The sequence below is a fragment of the Danio rerio genome, chromosome 4, assembly GCF_049306965.1.
Source record: "Danio rerio strain Tuebingen ecotype United States chromosome 4, GRCz12tu, whole genome shotgun sequence".
Taxonomy (NCBI): Eukaryota; Metazoa; Chordata; class Actinopteri; order Cypriniformes; family Danionidae; genus Danio; species Danio rerio.
In genome coordinates this window covers 15967574-15994647 of record NC_133179.1, presented here as the reverse complement: position 1 = coordinate 15994647, position 27074 = coordinate 15967574, and the positions used below count along the sequence as shown (strand labels likewise).

The window sequence follows — 27074 nt, the reverse complement described above, 5'->3', positions numbered from 1 at the left end:
AATATAACTGTTTGATGTATGTGTTCATTGATTACAAAGTTAATTATGTGTACAATCCTGTTAATATAAGATTTTATATACACATAATACACCAATATCAAATCCTAGTAAAGAAAAAACTAATTTTGAAGCGCTAGTGATAATACTAACATGCATGACAGTATCGGATAATGAATGTATAACCGTTTCAGTGCTGGTGTCTATAGATCATTTTGTGTTGACATCTGACCTATAAAAAAAAATCGGTCTGCACCTATGTCAGCAGAAAGAAAGTGTGAAAATGAGTCTGGCGCAGTAAATTCACCTTTCTCATCTCCTGGAGAGATGTATTCAAGCAAACAAGGGCACACCACATGCTAATAGGGTGTTTTTAATTTATGCCTTTTTCTCCCCTCACAACCTCTGCTCACTTATGGAGCCATTGCGGTCATGGAGATAAGAACATTTTAAATTAAGATTGGTCTCATTATTATTCATAATCATCTCAATTATAAGTCATTAAAATCAGGCTATAGGCTGTTCCCTTACAGCTGTCAGTCTCTCTGCACGCTCATTACATATTATTGCCAAATAATTAGCGCTTTTCACCCTCCAAGACAGACCTTTTTTTCCAGACCTCTTACTATCGAAGTGGCTGTCAGTTCTCGTTAATTTCCTTCTGCTAGTCATACTTATTTTTTTTCCCCATTAAAATGCACTTAGTAATTACTACGTTGTATTGATGTGGCAGTCATGTTGGACTGACATGCAGCATTTTACAAATGTTTTCACAGAGTGTCGTAAAATGTGCTGTTCCCTATCAGCTGTGATTCATTTAATTATTCCCTGAGTTTATTTAATGAGTTTGACTGTATAAATGTTGCTAATTCAAACTCAATACTCTTTATTTATTCTTATGTTATTGTTTTTGAGTGAAGGAAAATAGTTAACTTTAAAATTGGACGACAAGCTGCTTTTCTCTGTCTTTTTTTAATTTATTATTAATTAATAAGGCTCCAGATCCTTGCCAAGGTTTTCTTTGGTGACGCTTTCTTGAAGAACCACTTTATGGGATTGTGTGACATGGTTTTAATCAGTCGCTCGCACAGCGCGCACTGCATTTCCATTCATTAAAGTCGATCTCCAGGTTTATTGGCCTCAGTAATTACATCTCCCATCGTAACTACTGCAGCAAAGGTCATAATCCATCATAAGATCGTTATCTCCTAATCAGACTAAACTCACTTTACATGTAGATGTGAAAAGGTTATGAGCTCCAGCACTTGTTGGATGTTTCTTGTAGTACGTCAATTTTGCCGTCTTTCCTTTTTCTCTCCATTTTTTGGAACCTTTATAAGTCTTATAAACGCTAATAGTGAGAAAGCATACACAAGCAGACAAGGAAACACATTCAAGTAGCAAGCCTGACAGTTGATCTTTCAGAAACTTGATTAGAATTATAAACCTTTAGCCTAATCTTTATTAGATACATGATTTTTTTAAACATCCTCTAACACATGAAATCAAAAACTAACTGAAGAGCACAAAACTGTGGTTTCTTGCTTAAAAATCCTGATATTTCCAATCTAAACAGTTTTATTGATCCACAAAGTGTGATGTATGTGGTGACATCATTGACAGCTACCTAATGCATTGCTTTTTCTTTAGCTTTACTCAGACATCACACAAATGACTCTTTTTCTTTCTGATCGATCTCCTGAGCTTTGGATAAAACCAGTTTGCTGACAGTTTGTTTACCTCCAGTAGGTTTTGCAGATGGTTGTTAATATCTGGGTTTATAGAAGCTTATAGAGTTGTAGATCAGATGTAAGAAACCTTCACGTTTCACCTGCTTTGTAGATACCATCACAGGTTTGTGAAAATCCTATCCTTTGGCCGTCTTTAGATGTTTGACACTACTGTACATCTTTACGCCAACGTAGTGGCATAAGATGAGATTTCGGGGTTTGATTTGTATCAGTAACACTCATTTTGATATCTTTGGCAGTTTCTTTGAAGCTCTCCGCTTCAGTTGGATGTAGTGATAGCGCACAGGCAATGTTGGATCAAATAATACAGACAAAGTGCTTTCAAATGTAGGCCTTTGCTATGGAAGCGTAAGCCTGCAGAATCTCTTTCTTACTGAAGGGGTTCACAGTCATTAAGTCATTAAATGTCATTACGTGCAGACAGTTGTGCGATATTCATCACTCATATCTTTTTATTCTTTTATAGCGGAGTTCTCTGGTAAAGTCAGCGCTGGGTAGAGGCCAATGCAGGATGGAAACAAAGATTATTGGACCTTTAATTCAAAAGAGTAGTCTGGAAGACATCTGAGAGAAGGGAGGAGTAGACAGATGAAGCATGGTAGTTAGCTAGACATCCAGCAACCAATTAGTAAATATATTTATTTATTTTGTATTATTATTACTGTAAGAATAAGTAGGTATATTGCATATATTGCAGCACAGATAATCTAAATGTAAATGAGAAACTAGCATGTGGAAATTAATTATTCTGTATCTTACGATACATATAAAAAGATCTGTAATATCTGCAGCTTTCTGAATGGAGCAATAAATCATGCCTCATTACGTCAAGGCATTACAAAATGTTCCAATGTTCCCCAGATCTCTGCTCCATTCTGTTGTGCAATATCTAACTATTGTGTTTCAACACAATCTTTTCAGGTCAACCTGAAATCAGTCTAATTATATGGGACTGCCTTAAGACTAGACAATCAGGCAACCCATTGGATAGTTACATTTGTAAATATGCAATTTTGTGCATCCCTGATAGAGTGCTATTATGTTGCCCCAGAAAGGTTCTTCTCTTTGTAGAGTTGGCGTGATTGTTTATTAGTCTTTCCACCCTGATAGAAACCATTAAGACAAGGCTGAGTGTAGACTGCTCCCAATCAAATGCATAACGGGCACAAAAAACAACCTCTTAAATGCTGCAGATTTGTGAAAGCACAAGGATTTCCGTGCTCCAAGCTGATTGAGTGTTGATATAATTACGTTGAACATGGAGCTGAGATTTGTGGGAAATAATGTCTTTGTTGCTAACAACAATCCCTGCGTGAGATATTACTTGAGCATGAAAAGGAAAGACTCTGAAAGGGTAATTATATGACTGTGCAGAATTAGCTCTTGAAGAGCCGATTCATCATCTGAATGATGTACACTCGCAGCACTGATCAGGGTTTATTTGCATAAACTGCATTTTGATCAAACCGTGATCTATTAATAGCACATTTTAATATTTTGCTCTCATCAGTTAACGCTGAGGTGTACAAAAGATGTTTTTGAACTTAAAAGTGTGTAGTTCATGCCCTGGACCTGCACCCGTCTTTCTCTTACTTCTTGGGCCAGATGCTCTTCAAGGTTGGTCCCCTATGTGCTCTGACCGGACAAAAGCTTCTGAAAAAAAGCTTGGATTTCACTTGTTGCCTTTCTATCCAGGGACACAGAGACGCCGGCTCTAGGAAAGAGAGCTGCCTTTGTATTGCAGGATGCAGCCAGGCAGCGAGTGGTCCGAGTGACCTGATTCTGCTACGCCGTCTCTGGAAACAGTTCAAATGAAAAAAGCGGCGCCTGCGCTATTCCAGAGGCTTTTAGTTGCACTCGTCAGACTATTCCCTCCTCCTTTCTTTCTTCGCTCTCTCCTCCTTTACACCTTCAGACGCGCAGCGTGAAATTGCCAATAATGCGGCAGCTTGTTCGCAGAGAGTGAGCCAGGAAGACGTAGATAGAGGGAAGGCATAAAAGGCAGAGAAACGGAGAGTGTAAAGTAGTAGTGGAGGTTGATGGGCCGCAGGGAGGGCGCCCCCTTGCGCACACAGGACATCGAGAGATGTTATTTGCATCGGGATGTGGAGAGTGGAAATGTCATGTTTATGTGGCGAGGTAATGAAAACGTGTCTGCTTCCTGAAAGGGTGACAGACAGGAAGCCTATTTCATTAGATTGCAGCACATAGGGTCTGATTGGCATGTTGTTCACCTTGCCAGAAATATCGTGGCATATGCCAATGAGAAGGCGACAAGACACATGCTCCATCCCCCTCCAGTCAGTGTCACAGGCATATGCGCTGTGCCAGGCGATGCCTGGGCCTTGTGATAAAATATCCGCTATGCCAAAAGACATTAGTCTGTGTCACAACTATGACTGTCATTGTGTTTATTCTTAGCCCAGTTTTCTTTTTCAGCCTTAACCTCAGAGGTGGCAAGTCTTTGTAGCTATTGCTACTCAGTCTGCTGTGTTGGGGCTTTACACATTTTGACCCATGTAAGCAAGATGAAGGGTGCTGGAGACCGTGATTGCGGTCGAGTTTTATTTTTATTTGCCTGTGTAAGCAGGTGCACACATAGAAGCAGGTTGCTGCTGCCTCAACAACCCGGGATGATTCATGGCCCTTGATATGGACAGGAGACATCTGCAGAAAGACTAACACTGCAGAAAACAGATCTTTCATGTAGCTGCGGCTTTCTAACAAGAGCCGTGCTCTAGAAATGAGCACCATTACTCTGAGCTGGCATTGGCGAGCCGAGCGGCACGCTGGCCTGGGCTGACAGCAGAACATTTCTAAAGGTCAGACATCTGCAGAGAGAAGGAGAAAAAAAAAAACATATAGAACGTTAAACATTTCCCTGTTCTCTTTCTCTCCCAGTCTCTCTACTCCCTTCTTCATTTCTCTGTTTATTCTTCATTCTGGGTTGTATTGAGTGGACTGAAAATTGAGTGCAGTGTTCGCTATCGATTCAGCCGATCACTCATAAACCGCCATTTTAGAGAGACAGCCCCTGTCTTCCATTTGCTTAATGAAGGGTCTTGTATCTCCTGACCGCTGACAAATAGACATTTGCTATATTGCATAGACCCATCCGGTCACTTGATTGATCGTGCGTCTCCGAGGTTGGTCCAGTGTGTTGCCCTACAACCGATTTGTCCCTTGGCCTGCAATGGATTTTCAAACAATGACAGACATCATTAGCCGGGGGGGCTGTTGTTATTAAGATAAACACTGCTTCTAGTCTAATTGAACTCTCATCATGGGAGTATGTACATTATTTCAGTGCATACACGAGGAGTCTGGGAGTGATAATGTACATCCAGATGCTTCCTCTCACAACCTGGGTATCGCCCTTCGCCCACTTTGTCACTGGAGACTGTGCTGTGGGTTGATGCCTGGGGGCAAAACATAGCTCAAGCTGTCTCGTTTCATGATCCGACTGAGAGAATATGCCATTAAAACCTGAAATATTAATGCTAATCAAGCAGTTTGAGGCACCTGTTATTCTGCTTTTTCAGTGATGGAAAATAATGGGCCCAGCTATTAGAAGGAAATTAGACCTTTTAAAGTGCCTGACATCATCATGTAGGTCGTATTGCTGTGCAAGATGACACAAACACAGGCAGTGGGAGTTTGTATATGTGTTTTATGTGAGATTTTCAGGATTTTCTGTGGTCTGATGTCAAAATATCTGCCTGTTATTCCATTTTTGACACATACTGTAGCATAATTTGGACTTTTTCTCCCAAAAAGTTTTTTTTTATTATTATTTCATATTGTTTTGTCAATGTTAATATCTTAATGTTTTTGCTTTATTTATTTGTCAAGATTGCTTAAAATAAAATAAAAACAATAATTCAGTTCTGTAAATATACTTTAAAAATTGGTTTAACATTTCTCTTATCAGAGCCTGAAGAGATATTCATGAACAAATTAAAGGCCGTGAGCATATCATATTTGGCAGCGCTTGAGAAGTGTTATGGTTTCATGCCCTCAATGAGTCAAAGCCCTGGGCATCATTAATCATGCTTTCGATTTGTTTGACATTTTATCCCGAGGTCTCTGCAGCTGTTTCACTGGATGCCGTTGTTTCCAAAGGCCTCTCAAGAGACTGAAATATGGAAGCATTACCAAATTATTATTTCTATATCAGAAGCAGTAAATCACTCCATTCTGTCTGACACTGCCAACTCTCCCACCCATATGTTACATGTCACATAAAGTCACACAGCATCACACGAACCGCCATATTTAAAAGATGTTTCTTAAAGATGCTTTTCCAGTTGAAATGACAAATGCACTATGTTTTTTATCAGATAAACCTTGCAACCTCTTTTTATATATGACTGCTTGAATTGAGGATAAATAGTGACAATGATGCATCTGCTTTGAAGGTGCTTCGCAAATGGACGAGTAAACATGTATGTTGTGGCACAAACTAGGAAACTGAAACCGCTTCGTCTTCCCTGTCTAGCATTTACCAGGTTCTTGCTAATGATAAAAAGTGATTCTGTACATTACATTGCTCTAAGCTAGTCATCTTATAACCAACTAGTAGATTAGTTTCAGATTTTGTTTAAAAACTCTACTGTAAAAAACCTATTTTAAACCTATTTCCTTTCTGCTTTTTAGCTCCTCACCATTGATGACAACTTCTGTGGTCTGGATATGAACGCCCCGCTTGGCGTCTCAGAGATGGTACGCGGAATTCCACTGTTCTCTGAATCCAAAGACAAAATGACATCGGTTATTGCCTACGTGTACAAGAACCACTCTCTGGCTTTTGTGGGCACCAGAGGAGGCCGTCTGAAAAAGGTAGGACATTTTTGTTTCTTTTGCAGGATTGCGAAAACCCAGTCTGTTGATCAATCTAAAGGCAGCATTGGGGTTATAGTAAAAATCACAGGAGATTCAGTGTAGTAATTGCTGACACTGGGCATTTTATGACGTGAGAAGATCAGAGCGCTGTCCACTACATCCTGCTACTGTATGTAAGAAGTTTAGATCCGGTGAGTTCAGCAATCTTCTGCTGTTGTGTCTGACACGTTTCCAAAGGAATGGTCGGTAAGCGGTGCAATGAGAGACAGACTGAGAGGGCCATGGGAATCCCTGTACATGCAGAGGCTGTTGGGGGTAATTGGATGATGCGGTGCAGGGGCTTTCGGCCCGGTACCCTCTCCTCTGACTGTGCCTCATAGGAGCCGTGTCTGAGACGAATCCAAGGGCCAGCCAGACACTGCGCAGAGCAGAAAATAACATTAAAAAACAGAGAGAGAGCACGGAAGCATAGGAGGGAAAGACAGACAGAGAGGGAGAGAGCGATTGAGAGTATCATTTTTCTCTTTTTCTCAAGTGCTAAACCTCTAGGGTGTTGACGTTACAGACAGGCAAATCTTTGCCAAAAGGCAGGATTCCAATTTGACGCGTTCTTGTTATTGTGGTGGTGTTTTGTAGTTGGATCTGGCTGCGGATGAAAATCCGTGGCATAACAGACTAGTCCTTTTCCAAAAATTTCATTCTGGAGAAGGTTGGAGAGGAGCATTTTTGATGCTGTAGGTGATAGAAGTGGTTCTTGAGTTTACGAGAATGGTAACTGTATTTGAATCCACAAATAAAGCACTATAATCTTGTTGGTTGTTGCAATGTTTTTTAAAGAGTTTAGGTTACATTTTTCATTTGTTTCCTGTCTTCGGTCAGAGTTATAGTTTTGGTTTGTACTTCCATGCCCTCTTAGAATGACCATTTAAACTGTGGTTTTTGCTTGCCACCTACAAATATACCATTGAGACTGCTAGAATTAGACTCTGTTATCTACAGTGCTCAGCATAATTGAGTACACCCTGTTTTGGAAATGAATATTTTTATCTATTTCTTAGTAAATATGGGCAATGTATTTTGGTGCATTTAAACAAAACAGATTTATTTAACAGATTTAATTATTAAAATAATATTTTACTCACAAAACATATTTAGTAATTGAAAGAAAATAGAAATAAATTCAAGCAAAAAATTGCAAAAAATTTAAAAAATATATATATTTTTTTGTTCTCTTGATTTGTCCTCTTTTTAAAAATTGTATTTAATATTTTTCTATAACATATTTGGCTGTACTAGTTTTTGGACCATTATTCTAAGTTATTTTGTTTGATAAGCTATACAGATTTGTCTTAATTTGGCAGTACTGACCACTCTAATGTGAATGCACAAATATAATACTGTACAGCTTACTATTAAAAACATGAATTTACAAAATAGATTTGTGAGGGGTGTACTTATATGCTGAGCACTGTATCTGGTAATAAGGGTGTTTTCAGAGTGCCAATACATAAAGATGTTTTGTTAGAGACTATGATTGACAAAATGACAGCTACCAAATTGCAGATAGGAACTAGAGTATGTGGCCAAACAAATCTCCAGGGAACAGACAGACAACACAGTGACGTTCTCTTTCAAGCAGACGGACAAACATAACCATGCACACACACATACACATGCACATGCACAGAAACCTTTTAGTTGCCATTTTGATGATTGCAGATCTCTGCGGGAAAACAGCAGATGATGTCACTGTTGCCTTTTAGACAAAACAAGAAAATAGTCCTCGCTGGCAGTCATTAATCAATGAAAATGAGTTTATTACCGTCCCTTTTGCATAGTGATTTATAGGCCGGCATCACGTCATATGCAGTAAATTGTTTACTAGCTGAAGACGAGCTCATCACGGAAAGTAAATATTATCTGGAGCAACTCTGATGGTTTATGCGATAGTCAAACAGGAACTTGCGGGGCCATTAAATTAAAATGAGAATTTTGTGGCTTTTGGCACATGTTGGTTATCTTTGTCATGTTCATGCTAATGAACTCTAAAATGTTGGCTAATTTCAGTTTAAGCTAATTTAAAAAAAAATACAGTCCTTGTATTCCTGGAAATTGGAGCAAAGTGGCTAATGACTCATCCTGCACCATCATTTTTATAGCAAATGAAGTTGTGATATATCTAAAGCTTATTGGAAGTTTTCTACCAAGCAGTTTTATAGGATCTTTCAAGTGGCTTGTTCAAACAGAAACTGTAGACGTCGACCTACTTAGAAGTCATGTTGGAGAAAAGCTAAATCTAAAGTGGTTATTTAATTGTTTTGTGTGTTGCTGTGATTGTTGATCATATTTTTTTGCTGAATACGAATGCTGGTATTAGGATTACTTAGGTGGAACACGACAGCAGAATCCCCTCCAGGTGGTTATTTTAAATTTGAACAGGATAATCCAAGGCTTACAGTATTCAGCGTGGCTGCGGTTCTCCAACTGTAGTTAGCGTTCTCAGTGTGATTGACTTCGAGAGGAGGTGCAATGGCAGAATGTTCTGTGTCTCACCATGTTAAAAAGACAGAGCTGTAGCCAAACCCCAGAGAGAAGCAGTAAACAACTTCTAAACACTCTAGAGAATATCACACAGACACATTTTTATGACGCACACACACTTGGCCATAAGCATAAAAAGCAGAAGACACGAAACTGCTGTGTTTGCTGCAGCAGTTGTTCAGCACTCCTGGCACTGCGGCAGACCCCCAGACCAGATGTGGTTTTGGGACTTTGGAACCTCTTTGTCCCATTTTACTACCTTGTTTATCATTCATCTACTCATCCGTCTATCATTTTCTCCCTCAATCTCTTTTCCCTCACAAATTTAAGTGTATTTTTTTTGCATGCTGTAATTTTTTTTATGTTTTTTTATATGATATTTAAAATTAACTACTTATTTCTAATTTAATTTCACTAGTATTGTAAAGTTTGCTGAAAGTGGTATTTTTTAAGATTTAAATTTAATGCTTTATACAGATTTCACAATATGAAAGAAAATATCAATAACCAGCCTACTGCTTAAAGCTTTCCAATCCCTTTAACCCTTCTCATTGGCATCTACATTATCTTTTTTAAAACCCCTTGTGATGCCCTTCAGTATTTACGTATAATAAATAGGCCATATGGTCAGGCCTCAATCCTCGGCGTTGGCTGGTAGCTATGTCAAAAAGGGTGAAATTAAACCTATTAATTGCGGTCAGTGAATTCGTGTCGAGCCAGGGGTGAAGTCGACAGGCTCCTAATCCTTTAGCATGAGGCATTTTCGGCGGTCACCCGCAGTAGCCCCCCATCTACACCCCCCACGGAGGTGATAATGCATCCAGTCGTCCCTCTCGCTGCTGACAGAACCTCAGCCACTCACTCAATACAATGAGCAGCTAACCTTGAAGCAGACCTGGCACCGGAAGTCTGGCTGACAGCGCCCTGCGTGAAGGACAGAGGGGAAAGTGTGTGCTTGTGTGCAGGTGGGTCGAAGTGTGTGTGTTATCTGATGAGGTTCTGTGCATTTAGCCATGAGGTGTGCACTGAAGTGAATTCTCCAGCCCTCGGAGGAGATGCACAGTTCAAAGGGCGCGATTCACACACTGTAAAATTGTTCAGGCAGCGGAGACGGGTTGTTTCAGGATGACGGCTCAGATTGCCGGTTGTCGATGCTGATGGCCGGTGGAAAAGGCTTCAATTTGTCTATGAATGGTAGATGGTTGTGGGGAAAAGGTCACGTTATCCTTTAGATTCAATTGTCCCTGTACGTCTTGTTATTGCTTATTCTTGCTGTAATTCTGGTTTTGCTGATTTTTACATGTGCGCAAGTGCTAGGAATGTGTACATGCTTCAACTTGACCCTAAATTCAGTAGTGTAGCACATTACAAATACTCATTACTGTAATTGAACAGTTTTTCTCAGAAATGATCATTTAATAAGTAGTTTTTAAAATGTGTACTTGTACTTTTTACTAAGTACAGTTTGGTGACCACTGGTTTAGATGAATGTCACTGATGAGAAGGTGACGGATGTTTACTGTATGATGACCGAAATGGCGTTAAACAATAACTGAATGCACTACAGAATGTTTACACACACATCCACAAATTGCATGTAAAATGCATCAGCTTTTTACAGCGTAATACTCACTACTCACTACTATTTTTTACTCATACTTACTCATCAGTAATATTTACAACAGATACTTTTACTCTACTTTCACTATATTTTTGGCAAAATAAAGATACTTTTACTTGAGGATGATTTTACAGTACTCTTTCCACAGACTGATTTATACAATTACTGTAGATGTGGATGCTTGTATACAGTAGTTTATAGTGCTATTTTATATTACATCAACATAAATTCTAATAATAACAATAATAATTGTATTATTATTATTTTTATTTTTATTATTATTATTATTATTATTATAATTATTATTATTATTATTATGTTGATGTAATAGGGGAAATTAAACTACTGTATACAGACATACATACATACAGTAATTGTATAAATCAGTTTGTGATATTGTTATGATGCTTATCCATCCCAATCTAATGCTTCACAGCTTCTCATAATAAAATAAAAAGTGCAAAAAGCATCTGTCAAAACTAACTGAGATGAAAAGTATTGGTCTTTGCTCAAGCAACTCTTGAGTCTATCAAACATCTCAGTGCACATTAAATGGCTCAAAATGTCCATATTTGTATTCTTTAGGTTACATGTGCATTGAGGAATGCAACAAGCAACTGTGCATTGTTTTCACATATTTTCTAAATGATTACAGCATTTCACTAGCTTTTTAATGACACATTTGTATATGTTTTACAAAAATGTAGTGTTGATAAATATGCAGATTTTATATTTGTTTTAAACATTTAAATAAGAATTGTTACTGCATTTTTTGAATGACTAGTCAACCAGTTGAACATTGTTAGCCATCCCTTCTTTGTGCTTTCAAATCCCACTAGGTTGGCTTGCTTTCATACATGTGTGTGTTTGTTTGGACACTCACCATAGATGCAGATTATTGAAATGATGTGTGAGAGAGCTGGAACCACTGGAGCAGAGGATTAAGTGTTGAAATTTAATGATGAAATATGCTGCAGGACAGCGTGCTTTAGATGCAGGGCAAACTGTGTGTGTGTGTCTGTGTGAGCGCATATGTGAATATGGGCATGTTGAGAGTGTGTGTGTGTCCTTGTATACAACAGTTTTATCACTCTCTCTGCAGCTGCTTATGCCAAACCCCAGAGGAAAACACAGCGGTTTCGAGCCTGGCCTTTTCTGCAGAGAGACAGAGCAGCCTTCTAGAGAAACACCCAGTGTGAAAGTGCACAACTCATTTGTAAAAGACACTTCAAAATGCATGTGTGTCCTGAATACGTCTGCGACGACAGCAAAACTTAGGCCTCTTTCTGTGCTTATGAATCTATGGGAAGGTTGCCATGGCAGCACTCTCTCTCTCTCTTTCTTTCTCTCTCTCTCTCTCTCTCTTGCCTGCCGTGTGTTGTGGCATGTTGCAATATCTTCATTTATCGCAGAAAAAAGAACCATTTCCTGCCGTGCGACAACTATCCAATCTAGTGATCCAGAGCTGGTCCTTATCTATAAGACTGATTAAGCAACACATTTATATGCTATAACACAATCATAGAAAAACATAAAAGCTTACTATTTAGGGTTGCCAGGTAAAGTGAGCATCACCGCTTTCTTTTATTAAAAACTACATTACGATACAAAGATAATAGTTGCCATTTCTGAAGGTGTTATAACATTATAATGTGTTGTCTGCCCTGTTGCCCACAGACCTTTGCCGACTCGCTCTCTCCCTCCCTCCCTGCGCCTTTCTCAGTTTTAATGACTTGTTTGTGCAGTTTGTGAGACGAGTTTAGCTGCAGTTGGTCTGTTCTGAGGCAGAGCTGGAAACCTTTGCTGCAGTTGTTTTGTGGCTAAAGCCTGCAAATGGCAAATGAGAAGTGAGGCGCAATAATGACCTGGGAGCGGTCTGAGATCCACACCGCCGACAACACGCCGGCCTGTTAGTGGATCTGCGGTTAGATACGCACACACACCGGCCTCCTCTGCTGGGCTTGTTATTCACCTGCATCCTCATAAAGAAGGAAGGATGCATGGGGGAATGAAGCTTCCAGAGAGAAAAGGGGGGTGCAGCCTCACCTTTTCATTTTGTGAAACAAAACAGTCAATGACTTCAAAGTAGGCCTTGTCAAATCTGGCATTGCATTATAATGACAAGTCTTATGACCTAGAACCAATTCAAGTCAGCTTTAGACATAAGCAAACACATATTTAATTACCGCAGTGCTTATTTCTGTGTATAAATGCCTTTGACAATTATATTTAAAACATTTAAATGCTCAGTCAAATGCAGTTTTTTTTATGAGCTCATTTACGAAATGCTAATTACTGTGGCATATTATACTGTTGGATGTCTTGATCTAATATTCAGTATTTTTGAATATTAATTTTACATTTTGATAACATCTAGTTTGAAGAAAAATATAAAATACTACACTTATATTTAGTAGTGATAGAATTGAATTTAAAGAGTTCACTCTAATTCACATTCAGAAATCAGAAATCATTTTAATATGCTGATTGGATGCTCAGGAAACATTTTTTAAATGTTTAAATTCGCAATATTGAAAATGTTTTTTTCTCAATAATAGTTTTGTAAAAAATAATGCATTGTTTCAAGTTTAAAAGCTTTAAATCATTTTGTTACATGAACAATTGTATTTGTTGTCATTTTATATTTTAAAATTTAAATAATTGAAAAATATATATCGAAGTTGAGATTTAGCCACACCACATTTGTGTTTCACAACATCTAATTTTATAAGTTGGGTCGTTAGGCCAACACTCAACCTTAATCCTGGAGGACCAGGACATACACACATACACTACAGGCAATTTAGGTTACCCAATTTACCTATATCGCATGGCTGCGTCCGAAACCGCCTACTACTCATTAAGTGCTGCATTTAAATTTAAAAGTACTACTCGACCATTAGAAAAGTAAGTTCTGAATGTGAGCAGTATAACTGAAACTCGGATGTACTACATTCACCATTTTGTTATGATTACGTGACCTACCTGTGTGAGTTGCGTTGCTTCACTCCCATTCATAAATTCTCATGTGATCACGCAGCATGCATCGGATGCACACTTCAGAAGTAGGTCATCCGAGTACTTCTCGCATAATGATTTTCGAATTCTATAAATTTGGACACACTGTTTTTAGCGTACTATTTAGTATGTAAGTATGAACACGGGGAGAACATGCAAACTCCACACAGAAATGCCAACTCACCCAGCCGAGACTCAAACCAGCGACCTTCTTGCTGTGAGGCGACAGCTCTATCCATTGCGGCACCGTGCTGCCCATTTGAACAATATTAACTGCTCAAAATGAGCATCTATTTTCATGTTTGTGTACCTGTGTAGAGTTTGATCTTGGCGTAAGGATAAACATTAGATCTTTATCAGTGAGACAGAGGTCTGAACTACAATGTGAACACACTGGTTCTAAAAATAGCCATCGCACGCCATGATTTTGATATGTGTCTATTTATAGTGGAGCTGTCTCCTCCGTGTCCTCTATAATTGATAAAGCCTGTTCACAGCTCAGCGGGGTGACAGCACACATGGCTTCTTCTGTTACATCACTGATTACACAGCATAGATGTGAGCGGAGCATCATGGGACTTGTAGTCATTGTTATTCATTACGTGCTTGTCTTTATTATTAATGCTCTGGTTTCTTGTCTTGTAAATGCATGCTCAAACCTTCTCTTGTTGGAAATTTTGGCTGCAACAAAGACATTTTCCCTGTTTTAAATTCAGCATATATTAGCCACAGTTCCACATTTGTGAAATTCTTGGATATTTTCTGAAAGGAAGTGAGAAATCAAAGCTGACAGAGACACCAAAAGAGCGAGAAAAATAGAGAGGGAAAGAGAATATTCCTGACTATGCTCATTCATGAGGAGGGTTATTCATCCCGAGGTGAAGCGAATGCCAGAGCTCTGTAATCATACTGCAGTAATGGAGGATATGGGCTCCGCTCTACCATTCAGCGCCAGTTTAAGATATGCGGGGCTTAGATTACCATGTCTATTTTAGCTGGGCTGCATAGTGTCTGAGGAAGGGGTTATTTTTCACATTTGTGTGTGAATAACGGGCATTGTGAAATATGTGGACATGCCAGTGTAAAGGAAGTTGAACTGAAAGTGTCGCTTACGTTTGCTTTATTAGTGCCTCTCAATTGGTTTTGTTTCAGGGACCAAGACCAAAAAGTGGAGATCCATATGGACACCGATAAATAGAATAAGCTGCTAATGAAAGTTGCTATCTACTCCAGCTAAATGAACACGTCTCTAAATCAGCTTTCTTTTATCAAATGGATTCAAATCAATTTCGCATTAACATTAATGTGTTACTCCAATGCAGAAAGTGAATTGTGGGGTTATTTAATACACTGGATTGTAGCTGTTCTTACATAACGATTAAATGAGGATTAATAGTTGTCAATCAATTGTTATTTACAATTGTGGGACTATTATTATTAATGTGATACTTTCCGACAAATGAAAATGTATGCTCATCTGTCTATGTGGTTCCCAATGTTTTAAATCAGTCCTCCACTCACCATAGCTTTCCTTCTTCTTTCTCCTTCCACCATAATTAAGATGTCTGAAGCCAAGCCTCCTGGAAATCCAGAAAGCTCTAGCATTTTATGAGATGCCCTATTGAAGCATTATAAACCAGACCTTCTTTTAAACAGCAGTAAACACACCATTAAGACTGCCGTAAAACTACCGAAACACCCTGAAAGAGATGTCCAATTGTAAGCAGCAGCTTTGCCTTCTAGAGTCTCATTGTTATAATGGACTTCTGTCTGCTTGAACCTCTGACTTTATTTCTCAACAGTTTCTGAAAGAATTAAACTTTCATGGGCTTTCAGAAACAGTTGGAATTCTGTGAATTATGAAACAGAATGAATTGTGCAACTATTTCAAGTGATAGTTGTAATCCAACTTTGTGCAAAAGTTCATATTTGGGTGAGCGATGCCTTTTAGTCGTTGCAAATCACAGCTGTTTTATTCATACTGATCTGTTGGAAATGAAGGGTTGTGTTTGCACAAGCAAATATTGCACAAGTTACTACATACAAGCCATAAATCACCATCGTAAGTGTTGTTTCCCGTAGAACTTCACTATAATCACTCCTGGTAATGTTAGCTAATTGCATAAAGCATACGTCCTGTTCAAACAGGCTTGTCTATTATTATTCTTAATGTCTGCTACCTTGTACGGGTTTATTATTCAGTGCTGCTGCCTCTTTGAGCAGTCTCGCCAAGCTCAGGCCTCATGTTCAAGAGATTCTTCTGTTCAGCTTAATCAATTTGGTTTGATCTGATCCACTCGCAGACGATGTCCAATCAACTATGTGTGCGCGTGACAGAGTTTGTCAACATGTTCTTAAGCCCGCGGAAGCGGTGAGTGTGTAAGATGTTGAGGGAATGATTAGAATCAGACATGCTGAGGCGCCATCCTTTCAGCTAGATAGGAACTCCTTGATTCTACATTAATTACTCTGTGTAACAGACTGTGAACGTTCCCTTTCAAACGTTTAATTAAAACCAAAGTTGATCTTTAATTAAATAGTGTGGCGAAAGGTTATTCATATGCATTTGGCAACTCCAAACTTCCATTGTTTTAATTAGTCTTCAAAATGTCTTTGTGTGGCGAGGATGACGTTGAGATTGTTTCAGGGCCATAGCTCAAATGATAAAAGTGTGTAGAGAGTTTATACCAGGCGTTTATTCGTCGTACACCTGTCGTTTAACAACGTAGGGCGCACAATGATGTGTTTTCCTTATTCCCTTGAGTTTATGCAACTTTGAACACTTACAGTTACATAACTCCGAATATGCAAGGCCTCCTTTGTTCAGCTGATTTGTGTTCCTTGAAACCGTAATGCATAAATTATGACCGTCATTGAACTTGTTTCTAGCATTGCGACAGAGAAATATCTGCTGTCCTGCTTAACCGCAGAGCCAGCTCTTTATCTTTTCCTTTTGTTCCTTCATCTTCATTTTTCCTTTCTCTCTCTCTCCTCCTCCTCTCGCTTACTCTGATTTATGAGCCTTGGTTTTCACATGTCACTGTAACAGTAGAGGACATATTGCAGGTGAGCTTACATTAGCCAATCACATCACCTTCTCCGGTCTCAAGAGGTGACCGACTCTCTGCTGTGGAAGCAGGAAAATGGGCTTCCTCACAACTGGGTCACTCATTCTGTTCCCTTGACAATACAAGGCAGGAGCAACCTAGAAAAGGTGCGCAGTGGGTGTGTGTGTCTGCAGTTACAGCACTCCTTGCTCCCCCCTCCCCTCCGTCCCCCTTTTTTTTGTTCACTGTTAGTAGGATAAATATAATTTGCATATGTAGACGGTTACACTCTAACCATCGCACTTCCTTTAAGTACATTTTTGCATGTCTTAAAGAAGCAAGATATACAAAATGATGCAGAAATTAGCCTTTCCTTCATTCCCTCCTTTTCTCTCATCCCTTGCCGACAGAACCATCACCCAAACCATAATAAGTGGATTTTTTATCTCGGCTACACCGTCTTTCCCAAAGGATTATGGGGCTTTTCACTATGCTCATGGAATGGTAATTACGGATCTTTTAGAGAAACACTTTCTATTTCAGCAGATGAGAGATACATGAGATGGGCGGCTCATTAGAGTCCATAGCCTGCATTTGACTTGCGCATGCATTCATCATGCTGTGTTCTTTTGTGTTTGTTTAAAGGGTATAAAAGTGTGTGTGGTGTTTGCATCCTTCCTTGGGGGATACATAAATTGGAAATCATAAAAATCTTGCAATCCATTGTACATGCATTGTGGAAATTTCCTGAAATTGTTGTCTAGCTTGTGAGAGCTGTGTGTGATTGCAAGATGCTAGTGCAGGTAAAAGCAAGTCAAAAGAGTCTTAAAAGTGAGGTGGACTGTCCATCAGACAGAAGTGCTGGAAAGAAGTTCATATGTTCTCTGAGATGGTTGAGTGTGCTATTTCAGCAGGCTGAAGAATTAAAGGAATGGTTCACAGTTAAAAAATGAAAATGAAAAAAGTTATTATTTACTTACTCTTACTTGTTACAAACCTGCAAAGGTTTCTTATAATAAACACAAAAGTTGTTTTGAGTACCAGTTGTAATCTATTTAAGATGCGGTCACAATAACAAATTCTTGAGGACAAAAAAGTATGACTTGAGGACTTCATAGTGTATCAATGTTTGAAGCGTATCTTACACATAAGTCACTTTTAAACCAAGCTGCTTTCTGGTGTCCAACTTGCATTACCAGTTTAAATCTGTTGTCAAATAAGCTTAGAAAGTTTTTGGTCATCATCTAAAGTTTTTACTCACATGAGTGTATTTGGAAATGTGTGGACTTCTCCAAAAATAATTGGGTAAAAAGTTGTAAATGAGACTTTACTTAGCGTCTGTAGTTTCTTCTTTTTATATCTTACTAGAGCTTAAATCTATTTCTTAAGTTTTTCAGTATTAACAGTCAATAATAAATCTGGGCTAGTTATTTGAAGTTGATCCTTTTTACTAAAGGACAGAAAGTGGGGGAATTGTTTTAGTTAATGTTTTGGGCTTTTTTGACCTGTTGTAGATCACATTGCATTGCATTGCTTTTCCTCCAGCTGATAATCATTATAGATGGCTAGCTATTTGACTACTTTCCATATGACTAGTAAACGCGAGTAGTTAGGCAAGTCATATTGTGCATTTCTAAATATTTGTATTAAACTCATGTTAATTTATATAGAGCTTTTACAATGTAGATTGTGTCAAAGCCGCTTAACATAGAAGTTCTGGTAAAATCAAGTTTTCAGAGTTGAAGTTCAGTTCAGTGTGGTTAAATCAGTTCAGCAGTTAAATTTCACTGCTGAAAGTTCAAACACTAAAGAGCAAATACATTGATGCGCAGCTCCACAAGTCCCAAACCAAGCAAGCCAGTGGAGATGAAACAAACTTCACCAACTGATAAGGTGAAGGGAAAAAAGCCTAGAGAGAAGCCAGGCTCTGTTGGGCACAACCAAAAACAAATGTCTAAAATGTCAACTTTCACTTTTAATTCATCCATTAAAATGCAATACATAATGAGAAATCAAATTTCAAGGGCATTCAGTTGAGTATTTTGGATTCCTTTAGCCTTATTTATGTCGCTAAATAAAAAGAAACTTCTGACAGCCATTTTGATCTCTTTAATTTGTGTCCTAGTTTAGACACTCTGTGTGTAATCAAGCAAACCTTTTCACCGAAAAAAAAGTGGTTAAGTCGAATGTTGAGAATTTCTGAAGTTAAAGAGGCATGTCGTTTTTCTCTTTCTCTCCTTAAAGAGACTGCTTGTGTTAACTGAGCAAAAGCACCAGAGAAGGTCTATGGCGGTTCTATTGGATTTGGCTCTAATTGGGTTCTGTTATTTCATTATAGCTGTTTAGTCTCAGCTGTTCGCCTGGCAAACCAACCATTGTGCACCATGCACTCATTCCTCAGTGGGCTATACCCCATGCTGGCTCATTGCAAGGCCTCATCTGTTTTTATACGGTAGGCTCTTAACACAAACACAACTTTCACTCTCTCACCATCCTTCTGTTTACACCATTAAGAGAGCTGAGAATTGAAGTAATCTTCTGCTGCAGAAGGTCTAATGGACATATATGGCCTTCAGACATTCCCCTGAAGAGTCTTGTTGGTTCTTATTGCATGGCAGAACTCTAGCAACACCCAGTTTAAATCTGCACTCTCAAATCTTTCGTAAACCTCTTGGCACTTCATTATTACCTTTCTACAGGACATAAACATTATTACTATGTTTATGGCTACCAGAGTCCTTTTCTTGGCTATCATATGGACCGCAGCCAAATCTCTTGGGTTGATTGGGCAATAACCAAGATATGGAGAGCGTTTTGGGCAAGAGGGGTGGGGGAGATTGGCATTGACCCAAATGGTTTGAGCACAGAGGCAAGTAGAGCGTAAGATGTAGCTCTCTTAAGAGAATAATTAAACTACAATGTCACATTATTTAAAAAAAGAGAAAAAAATTTGGGCATGGTGGAAACAATTCTGGGTACTTGTCTCAAACCCACCTCGTGCCTAAACGCTAACCTTGACCTGTTTCTTCATTGCACTTCAAAGCTAATATCGGGTTTAAATAACCCTCTAGCCCATCGGCATATGCTAAAATGTAGCTGGAGTGCTCCACTCAGTTAGCACTTATCAGCATTTAGCATTGCTTTATTGGCTCTGGGCTGCACTGCACACTTGCTCCTGTTGTGTCATTAATTAATCTCAGCCTCTGTTCTGCGTGGCCCAGAGCAGAGGACACATGCCCGTTCTTTTTTATTGTTTTAGCAAAGTGCTTTTCACAGCAGACCCTACTCCTCGACCCCCGATTTCCCCTCACCCCTCGGATTGGCCCGGCCACTCTTCTTATCTGGGGAGGACATGCATAATTGATTCAGGAATGAGGAGTGAAATTACGATGATCCACGGAAAACGCCGACTCAGACCGGCGTGACTATTTTGGGTTTTCCAGGCCGGAAACTGCTTCTCTATGGGTGTCTAACAGCTCACTTAACCTCAGGATGGTTTTCATGAACACATGTGCTGTCTGGGGCTTGTGCAGATTTGAAAAAGGCTCAAGTTTAATCAAAGCCTAACAACTTTAGTTAATTTCCTCAATGAGTTTCGAGTTTGTTTAATAGTCTTTTCAGTGGATTTGAAATGAAAGGTCTTGTTTCAGACAGTGTTTTGATTGACGCATGGTTTTGTACAGTATTTTCACTGGCTTTTGATATAACAGCATTGTGCTTGTATTGTGTGTGGCAGAAACCCAATACGGGCTGGAAAGCAGTGAAGCGCTGGTGTTTTTATGAAACGCTATCCACTGTTTCGGCAGCTCAAGTATCTGTTTCCACACCTTCTGCGGGCCACAATCGATGAGGCCGATCCATTTCTGTAGAGTTTGGTGTGCAGTGTTTTCCCCTGGCCGTGGGTTAATGAATGGCCATTTTGCAGAGAGAGGGACTATCTTTTGTCTCTCATCTGAGTGCTAGTAATATCTCTCTGTCTCTGTCTTTCTGTATCTCTCTCTCATTTTAATGTTTCTAACAGAACATGAAGCAAGCTAGCAGGCTACCTTTTCACAAGACCGTTATGATGCGTCTAATGGCAAATAGGATTGTAAAAAACAATTTGTTGTAATCTCTTATTCACTGCGCTTTAAGTTTACCCAACTATGACGACTTCTGCTACTGAGGAACCCGGAAAAGTAAAAAAAGGTCTATTATAGATTGTTCTTTTTGTTGTTGTAGTTGTTGTTGTTATCATCATTAATAATATGTATCGTTATATTTATAATGTATATTAAATAGTTAATAGTATTAACATATTCTTTTGGAATATATTGTTTTGTGGCTTAAATGTTAATATATTTTTCTTTTCTCATAATAATGAATAATGCATTTTAAAAACCAACTTTAGTATATCCAGTATTGCCAGTAGCATCACTACAAGGTGTGATGCTACTAGCTTAATTACATTTATCAGTAGCAAGGCAGTAGCATCGCAACTTTTTTAATCAAATAGCTTTTCAGTAGCGAAGCTATTTTTTAGCCGAGTAGTGCAGTAGCATCCACACAAGCTACATTTACCGATCGCGGTTCAATAAGTGACTGCACTAATATTGACACAGCTGTGAGGCTGGTGTCTAGCCGATGAAAGTAAATCCATATGATGGCAAGAATGACAATTTCTTCTTCTACCTTTTAGTTTTACAACAAACTTTTTGCTGCGTTACTGCCACCTCTTGCTCTTGTCGTTGACATCGCCAACTAATTAGGCTAACACTAGAAGGCTAACATTAGAAATGATGGAAAGATGACTGAGGTACAGGAGTTATTTGTGAAGCAGGATTCCTCATAACCATACTTGGAGAAGTACATGTTAAGATGTAGTAATGGCTAATGGAAATTATGTAGTGTAGTTCATTAATGAAGAATTGTATATATATATATATATATATATATATATATATATATATATATATATATATATATATATATATATATATATATATATATGTATATATATTGGATTTTTTGATTTTGCTATTATAAATTATCATTTGTTTCTGTTTGGTAAAGCATAATATTTGAAGTAAATAATTTAATTTAACAATTTTGCCTCATATGATTTATTCACAGTCTTATTGATCACTAAGATATGGTTGACTTGGGTTTAAGTGGCTTCGATTTAAAAATGAAAATTGCAAAATTAGCTTAGATGTAGCTAAGCTACTTTTGCCAGGTAGCTTTTACAGTAGCTTAGCTTGCTACAATTTCAGAGGGCAGCTTTTAGTGTAGTTAAGCTACATTTTAAGTAAGGGAGCTATTAGCTTATCTCACTACTTTTTTCAAGTAACTTGCACAACACTGAGTATAACATAAACCTGAGATATTGCAATGGATATTAGCATGGTCTACAATTACATTATGTTAACAGGTATACTTTATGTGGCAAGGGCAAGTTGTTTTATGCGGATTGTTGCCTTAAAAAATGGGTGCATTAAAACCCTCAGATCTGTCCTCAGACTTTACCGCCATTAGTGTACTGCATGTGAGCTTGGCTTTTAGCTATATTAGAAACGAGCGTTTGTTTAGCCCCAGGGAGTCCAGAGTTACAGTCTCGTGTCTGCATGCTGTCATAACACTTGAGCTGTTCTCACCTCATTTCTGAACGAGCGTCTGATTTATAGGTTTAGAGGTGAACTATGCAGCACATCATATTGTTAGAGAGAGGCCATTTATACATCGCTCGCTCTCGCTCTCTCACCTGTCCAACAGTATTGATTATGCTCTCCTTTTGAGCTCCCATAGAGGTGATAGTGTGACCTTCCCAGCCGTTCCATTAGCGGTATTACAATTCAGACCCAAGCACACTTTAGTCTATAGGCACACGCATGCATGCTCACACACAATTTCATCACTCTCTGTATTACTAATGTTTCAATTGGAAGAGATGAGGAAAATGTCAAAAAGAACAGGCGTCAAATGACTGTGATTACATCAAAAACACTCCCTATGGGGCAAAGTGGCAAGTTCCTTACAAGGGATTGTGGGTGTTATTTACTACATTTGATAGCCATCTGCTATTATACCTTGATATATCATTTTCACCCTAGGGGCTGCAGGGGTTCGATCTTGGCCCAGCATCTAAAATTGTGTTCATTTCAGAGTACATACTTCACTGTATTGTATATAAATAGATAAGATTGCCATCAGCATGTTAGGGGCTATACATACTAAGCTACATTGATTGATTCATTTTCCTTCAGCTTAGACTCTATTTCAGAGTTCGCCACAGCGGAATGAACCACCAACTATTCCAGCATTTGTTTTATACAATGGATGCCCTTCTAGCTGCAACCCAGTATTGGAAAACACCCATGCATGTTCATTTACACTTACTACGGACATGGCAAAGTCAAGGAGAACATGCAAACTCCATGCAGAAACGCCAACTGGCCCAGTTGGGACTTGAACCAGTAACCTTCTTGCTGTGAGGCGACAGTGCTAACTACTAAGTCACCAATAGTAAACTACATATAGCATGTGTATACAGATTCAAAACGTTTTTTATAGAGAAAGAGCTGATGAAATGCATCACAGGAAGGCATCTTTCATAGAGAAATCCACACAAGAGACATGTTTTATTGTCACGCTGATCACCTGTAAACACGCATGGCTCCGGGTGCAGGTAATAAATGTCGATCAAGCTGGGAGCAAAGGCGCATGGGATTGTAAAAAGAAGACAGACTATAAAAATACACCTCCCCAGATGTCCTACTGTTTACCGAAAGCTCACATTTGCACTAAATCTTTCAAAAAGAGACACCCCACTGATCAAAACAAGGACGTCTCAGCCCCCAACCAGGGGTTGGGGTTAGGCAGGATGATTAATCTGGCATTGAGTGTAAATAGGATCATTACTCGGAGTTTAACATGGATATTGGATCTGATTAGTGGGAGAGCAAAACAACACAAAAAGAAAGAACAGTGTGGCTGGTATTTAAATGCCACACACGTACGTTTGTTTTTCAGCGCTTTTTCCCAATTCTCTCTCTGGCGCTCGGATGCATCCTGCAGCCCCTGGTTGTGTCTCTAATTGGAGTGTGATATAAACTATGTCATTTGCTGTGATGTGATGTTGAATGGTGACAATAAAATGACTTGGGTGGGTGTGAAGGGGAGAGTAATGTAGACAGTGGACAGAAACCGGAAGTACTGTACATCATTAGTCGTGGCATTTTTTTGTGTAGCTCAGAGGGTTTTTGTTGAGTAAAATCTCTCAAACTGCTCACAATAGGTCTCCACTTGGGTTATGCTGTCGGCAAAAACCCCAAATCCCTCAATTTCTGTGCTGGGTGACTGTTATTATGGATTTCTGAGGCTGATAGCTGTAAACACAGTATCCAGAGGCCATTGTTGTATTTTCTGCAGCACATCCTTTGACTTTGATGTATCAATGAGCCCAGCTGAAGCTCCTTTAGAGGGATAGTTTGGCCAAAAAATGAAAATGCTGTCATTTACTCATCCTAATGTTGTTGTTTACAAAAACCCTTCAGCTTTCACAGCAAATGGCAGCATTAGATGTGATGCCAATGATGGTTGGCTACTTAAGATACTTGAGAACGCTGGTGTGTTAGAATCCTAATCGTTTTGAGATGCTTTTATTTAATATATTTTTCTACATACTTGGATGCGTTTGAATGTATAAATTCCCATTCTTGTCTACAGTGGTCCTTGAATGAATTTTAGCATTTTTATTGGTAACAATTTACAATAGCAGTACATGAATAATGATATCATAATTTGTAACCTAAACATTACTTTATTAAGAACTAATGATGAGTTAATGCATGTGCTAATCATGAAATCGCTTTAACTACAACATGAGTCACATGAGTTCATGTGTGAATAACGGCTTTCTTATTGACTTGTTAGTACATTATTGTTTGTTAATTAATGTAATAATTACCGCGTTTTATGTTTAATTTGGGCAAGGCAGAAGGTAGTGCTGATGCCTCACAGCAAGAAGGTCGCTGGGTCGCTGGTTCGAACCTCGGCTCTGTTGGTGTTTCTGTGTGGAGTTTGCATGTTCTCCCTGCCTTCGCGTGGGTTTCCTCCGGGTGCTCCGGTTTCCCCCACAGTCCAAAGACATGTGGTACAGGTGAATTGGGTAGGCTAAATTGTCCGTAGTGTATGAGTGTGTGCATGAATGTGTGTGTGGATGTTTCCCAGAGATGGGTTGCGGCTGGAAGGGCATCCGCTGCGTAAAAAATTGCTGGATAAGTTGGCGGTTCATTCCGCTGTGGCGACCCCGGATTAATAAAGGAACTAAGCCAACAAGAAAATGAATGAATGAATGCTTAATTTAATCATTATGAACTCATGATATGTTAGTGTATAATTATATCATGACTTTACTTGGAGGAGCACATCATCATCAGCCCATTCTTAACTACTCGTGAACTCCTTGTGCACATCCATTTAGTGTATCTGCACTGAATAACAATAGAAAAGTGTTTAGTCAACATCAACAGTTTGCACAGGAGTTCATAAGTAGTTAAGGATGAGTAGATGGTGATATGCCTCTCCAAATAAAGTCATGACGCAATTTTACATTAACAACTCATGAGTTCATGTTGGTTACATTTACCTTAAACTTAAATTTCAATTAATACATTAATTAACAACATGTACTAGCATGTAATTAAGATAGCTGTTACTTGATGTGACTCATGTTATAGTTAAAGTTAGTTCATGATTATTGTGCGCCTTAACTCATCATTAATTCATAATAAAGTAATGTTTAATTTACATATTAACATCATTATTCATGTACTGTTATTGTAAAATGTTACCTTTTTATTTAATAACAAACAACTTATGGTCTTGGATGCACATTTTCTTTTCATGTCAACAAAAGTCTTAATTACCACATTAGTCAACGTCAACAACAGTTTAAACAAAGGAGTTCATGAGTAGTTGAGGATTAGTTAATGCTGATGAGCCCCTCCAAGTAAAGTCATGATATAATTATTCATTAACAGCTCATGAGTTCATGTTGGTTACCTTTAGCTTAAACTTAAATGTTAATTGATACTTTAATTAACAACATGTAATAACAAGTAACTAAGGTAGCTGTTATTCATTAATGAACCCATGTTATAGTTAATGTTAGTTCATGATTAGTGCCTCAAATCATCATTAACTAATAATAAAGTAATGCTTAGTTTTCATATTAACATCATTCTGCTTTCTACAATCTACTGTTATTGTAAAGTGTTTCCTTTTTTATTTAATAGCAAACAAATTATGGTCTTGGATGCACATTTTCTTTTCATATCAACAAAACTGGCACATGTGACTAGGGCAATCAGATATTGAGCCAACTGACCATCTGTTTCTATACTTTGTTGCTCATGAGCTTTGACCTTGATCCTGTGCCCGACCTTGACCTCTTTACATAATGTTTTTGGGAAGACACGAACAGCTGCCATCATTGATTTTATTGACCTTTCACTTGTTTGACTTTGTCTCTAATCACATTTTTCTATTTGTTTATCCCTTGCTTTGAATTTTCATTATTTGAACAAGATATTTTGGCTACACTTGCACCCCAGAGGCCTCATGATGCTTCCTGCCCAGGGTTGGTTAGAGTGCATTTGTTGTGTGTGTGTGTGTGTGTGTGTGTGTGTGTGTGTGTGTGTGTGTGTGTGTGTGTGTGTGTGTGTGTGTGTGTGTGTGTGTGTGTGTGTGTGTGTGTGTGTGTGTGTGTGTGTGTGTGTGTGTGTGTGTGTGTGTGTGTGTGTGTGTTGTTTTTCTGTTTCGAAGAGCTGGGGATAGAAAGACACAACAGGGAAGGTTTGACTCATCTTCTTGTGGCTTGTTTGAAAATCAGTATGTCACTTTCTTTTGATGTCTCTCCCTTTGTCTCCCTCTGTCTGTCTCGCTCTCTCTTTGCTGTCATCTCTCGTTTAGGATGAAGGGTTTTGGAATAGTGCAAAGGTTTACAGTGTTTTCATCTATGAAGTGACATCTACTGTAATGCGCAGTTTGGCTTCACCATGTGATATCACACGCGCACACACACGCAGATCTTGGTTGCATCTCTGAATAATTAACATTTTGGGAGGCAGCATGTGTTCCTGTAAGAAGTCATCCCAAACTGAGTGTCGGATCGAATAAAAATACCTACTAGACTGCTTGTTGCGGTGTTAGAAAACCTCACAGTACCCTCACAGGGCTGCAGTTCACACACTGTACTGAGAGACTCTTTCAATCCTT

At 38.7% G+C, this 27074-nt stretch overlaps 1 protein-coding gene across 3 annotated transcripts in view; it reads left to right on the top strand.

Annotated features, from left to right (window-relative positions):
* Positions 1 to 27074, top strand: part of plxna4 (plexin A4) — a 236655-nt gene that overhangs the window by 43208 nt on the left and 166373 nt on the right. For all 3 annotated transcript variants that reach the window (XM_073945613.1, XM_005164690.6, NM_001004495.1), the window contains 1 exon segment: positions 6405 to 6587. In XM_073945613.1, coding sequence (XP_073801714.1) covers positions 6405 to 6587 — 183 coding nt within the window.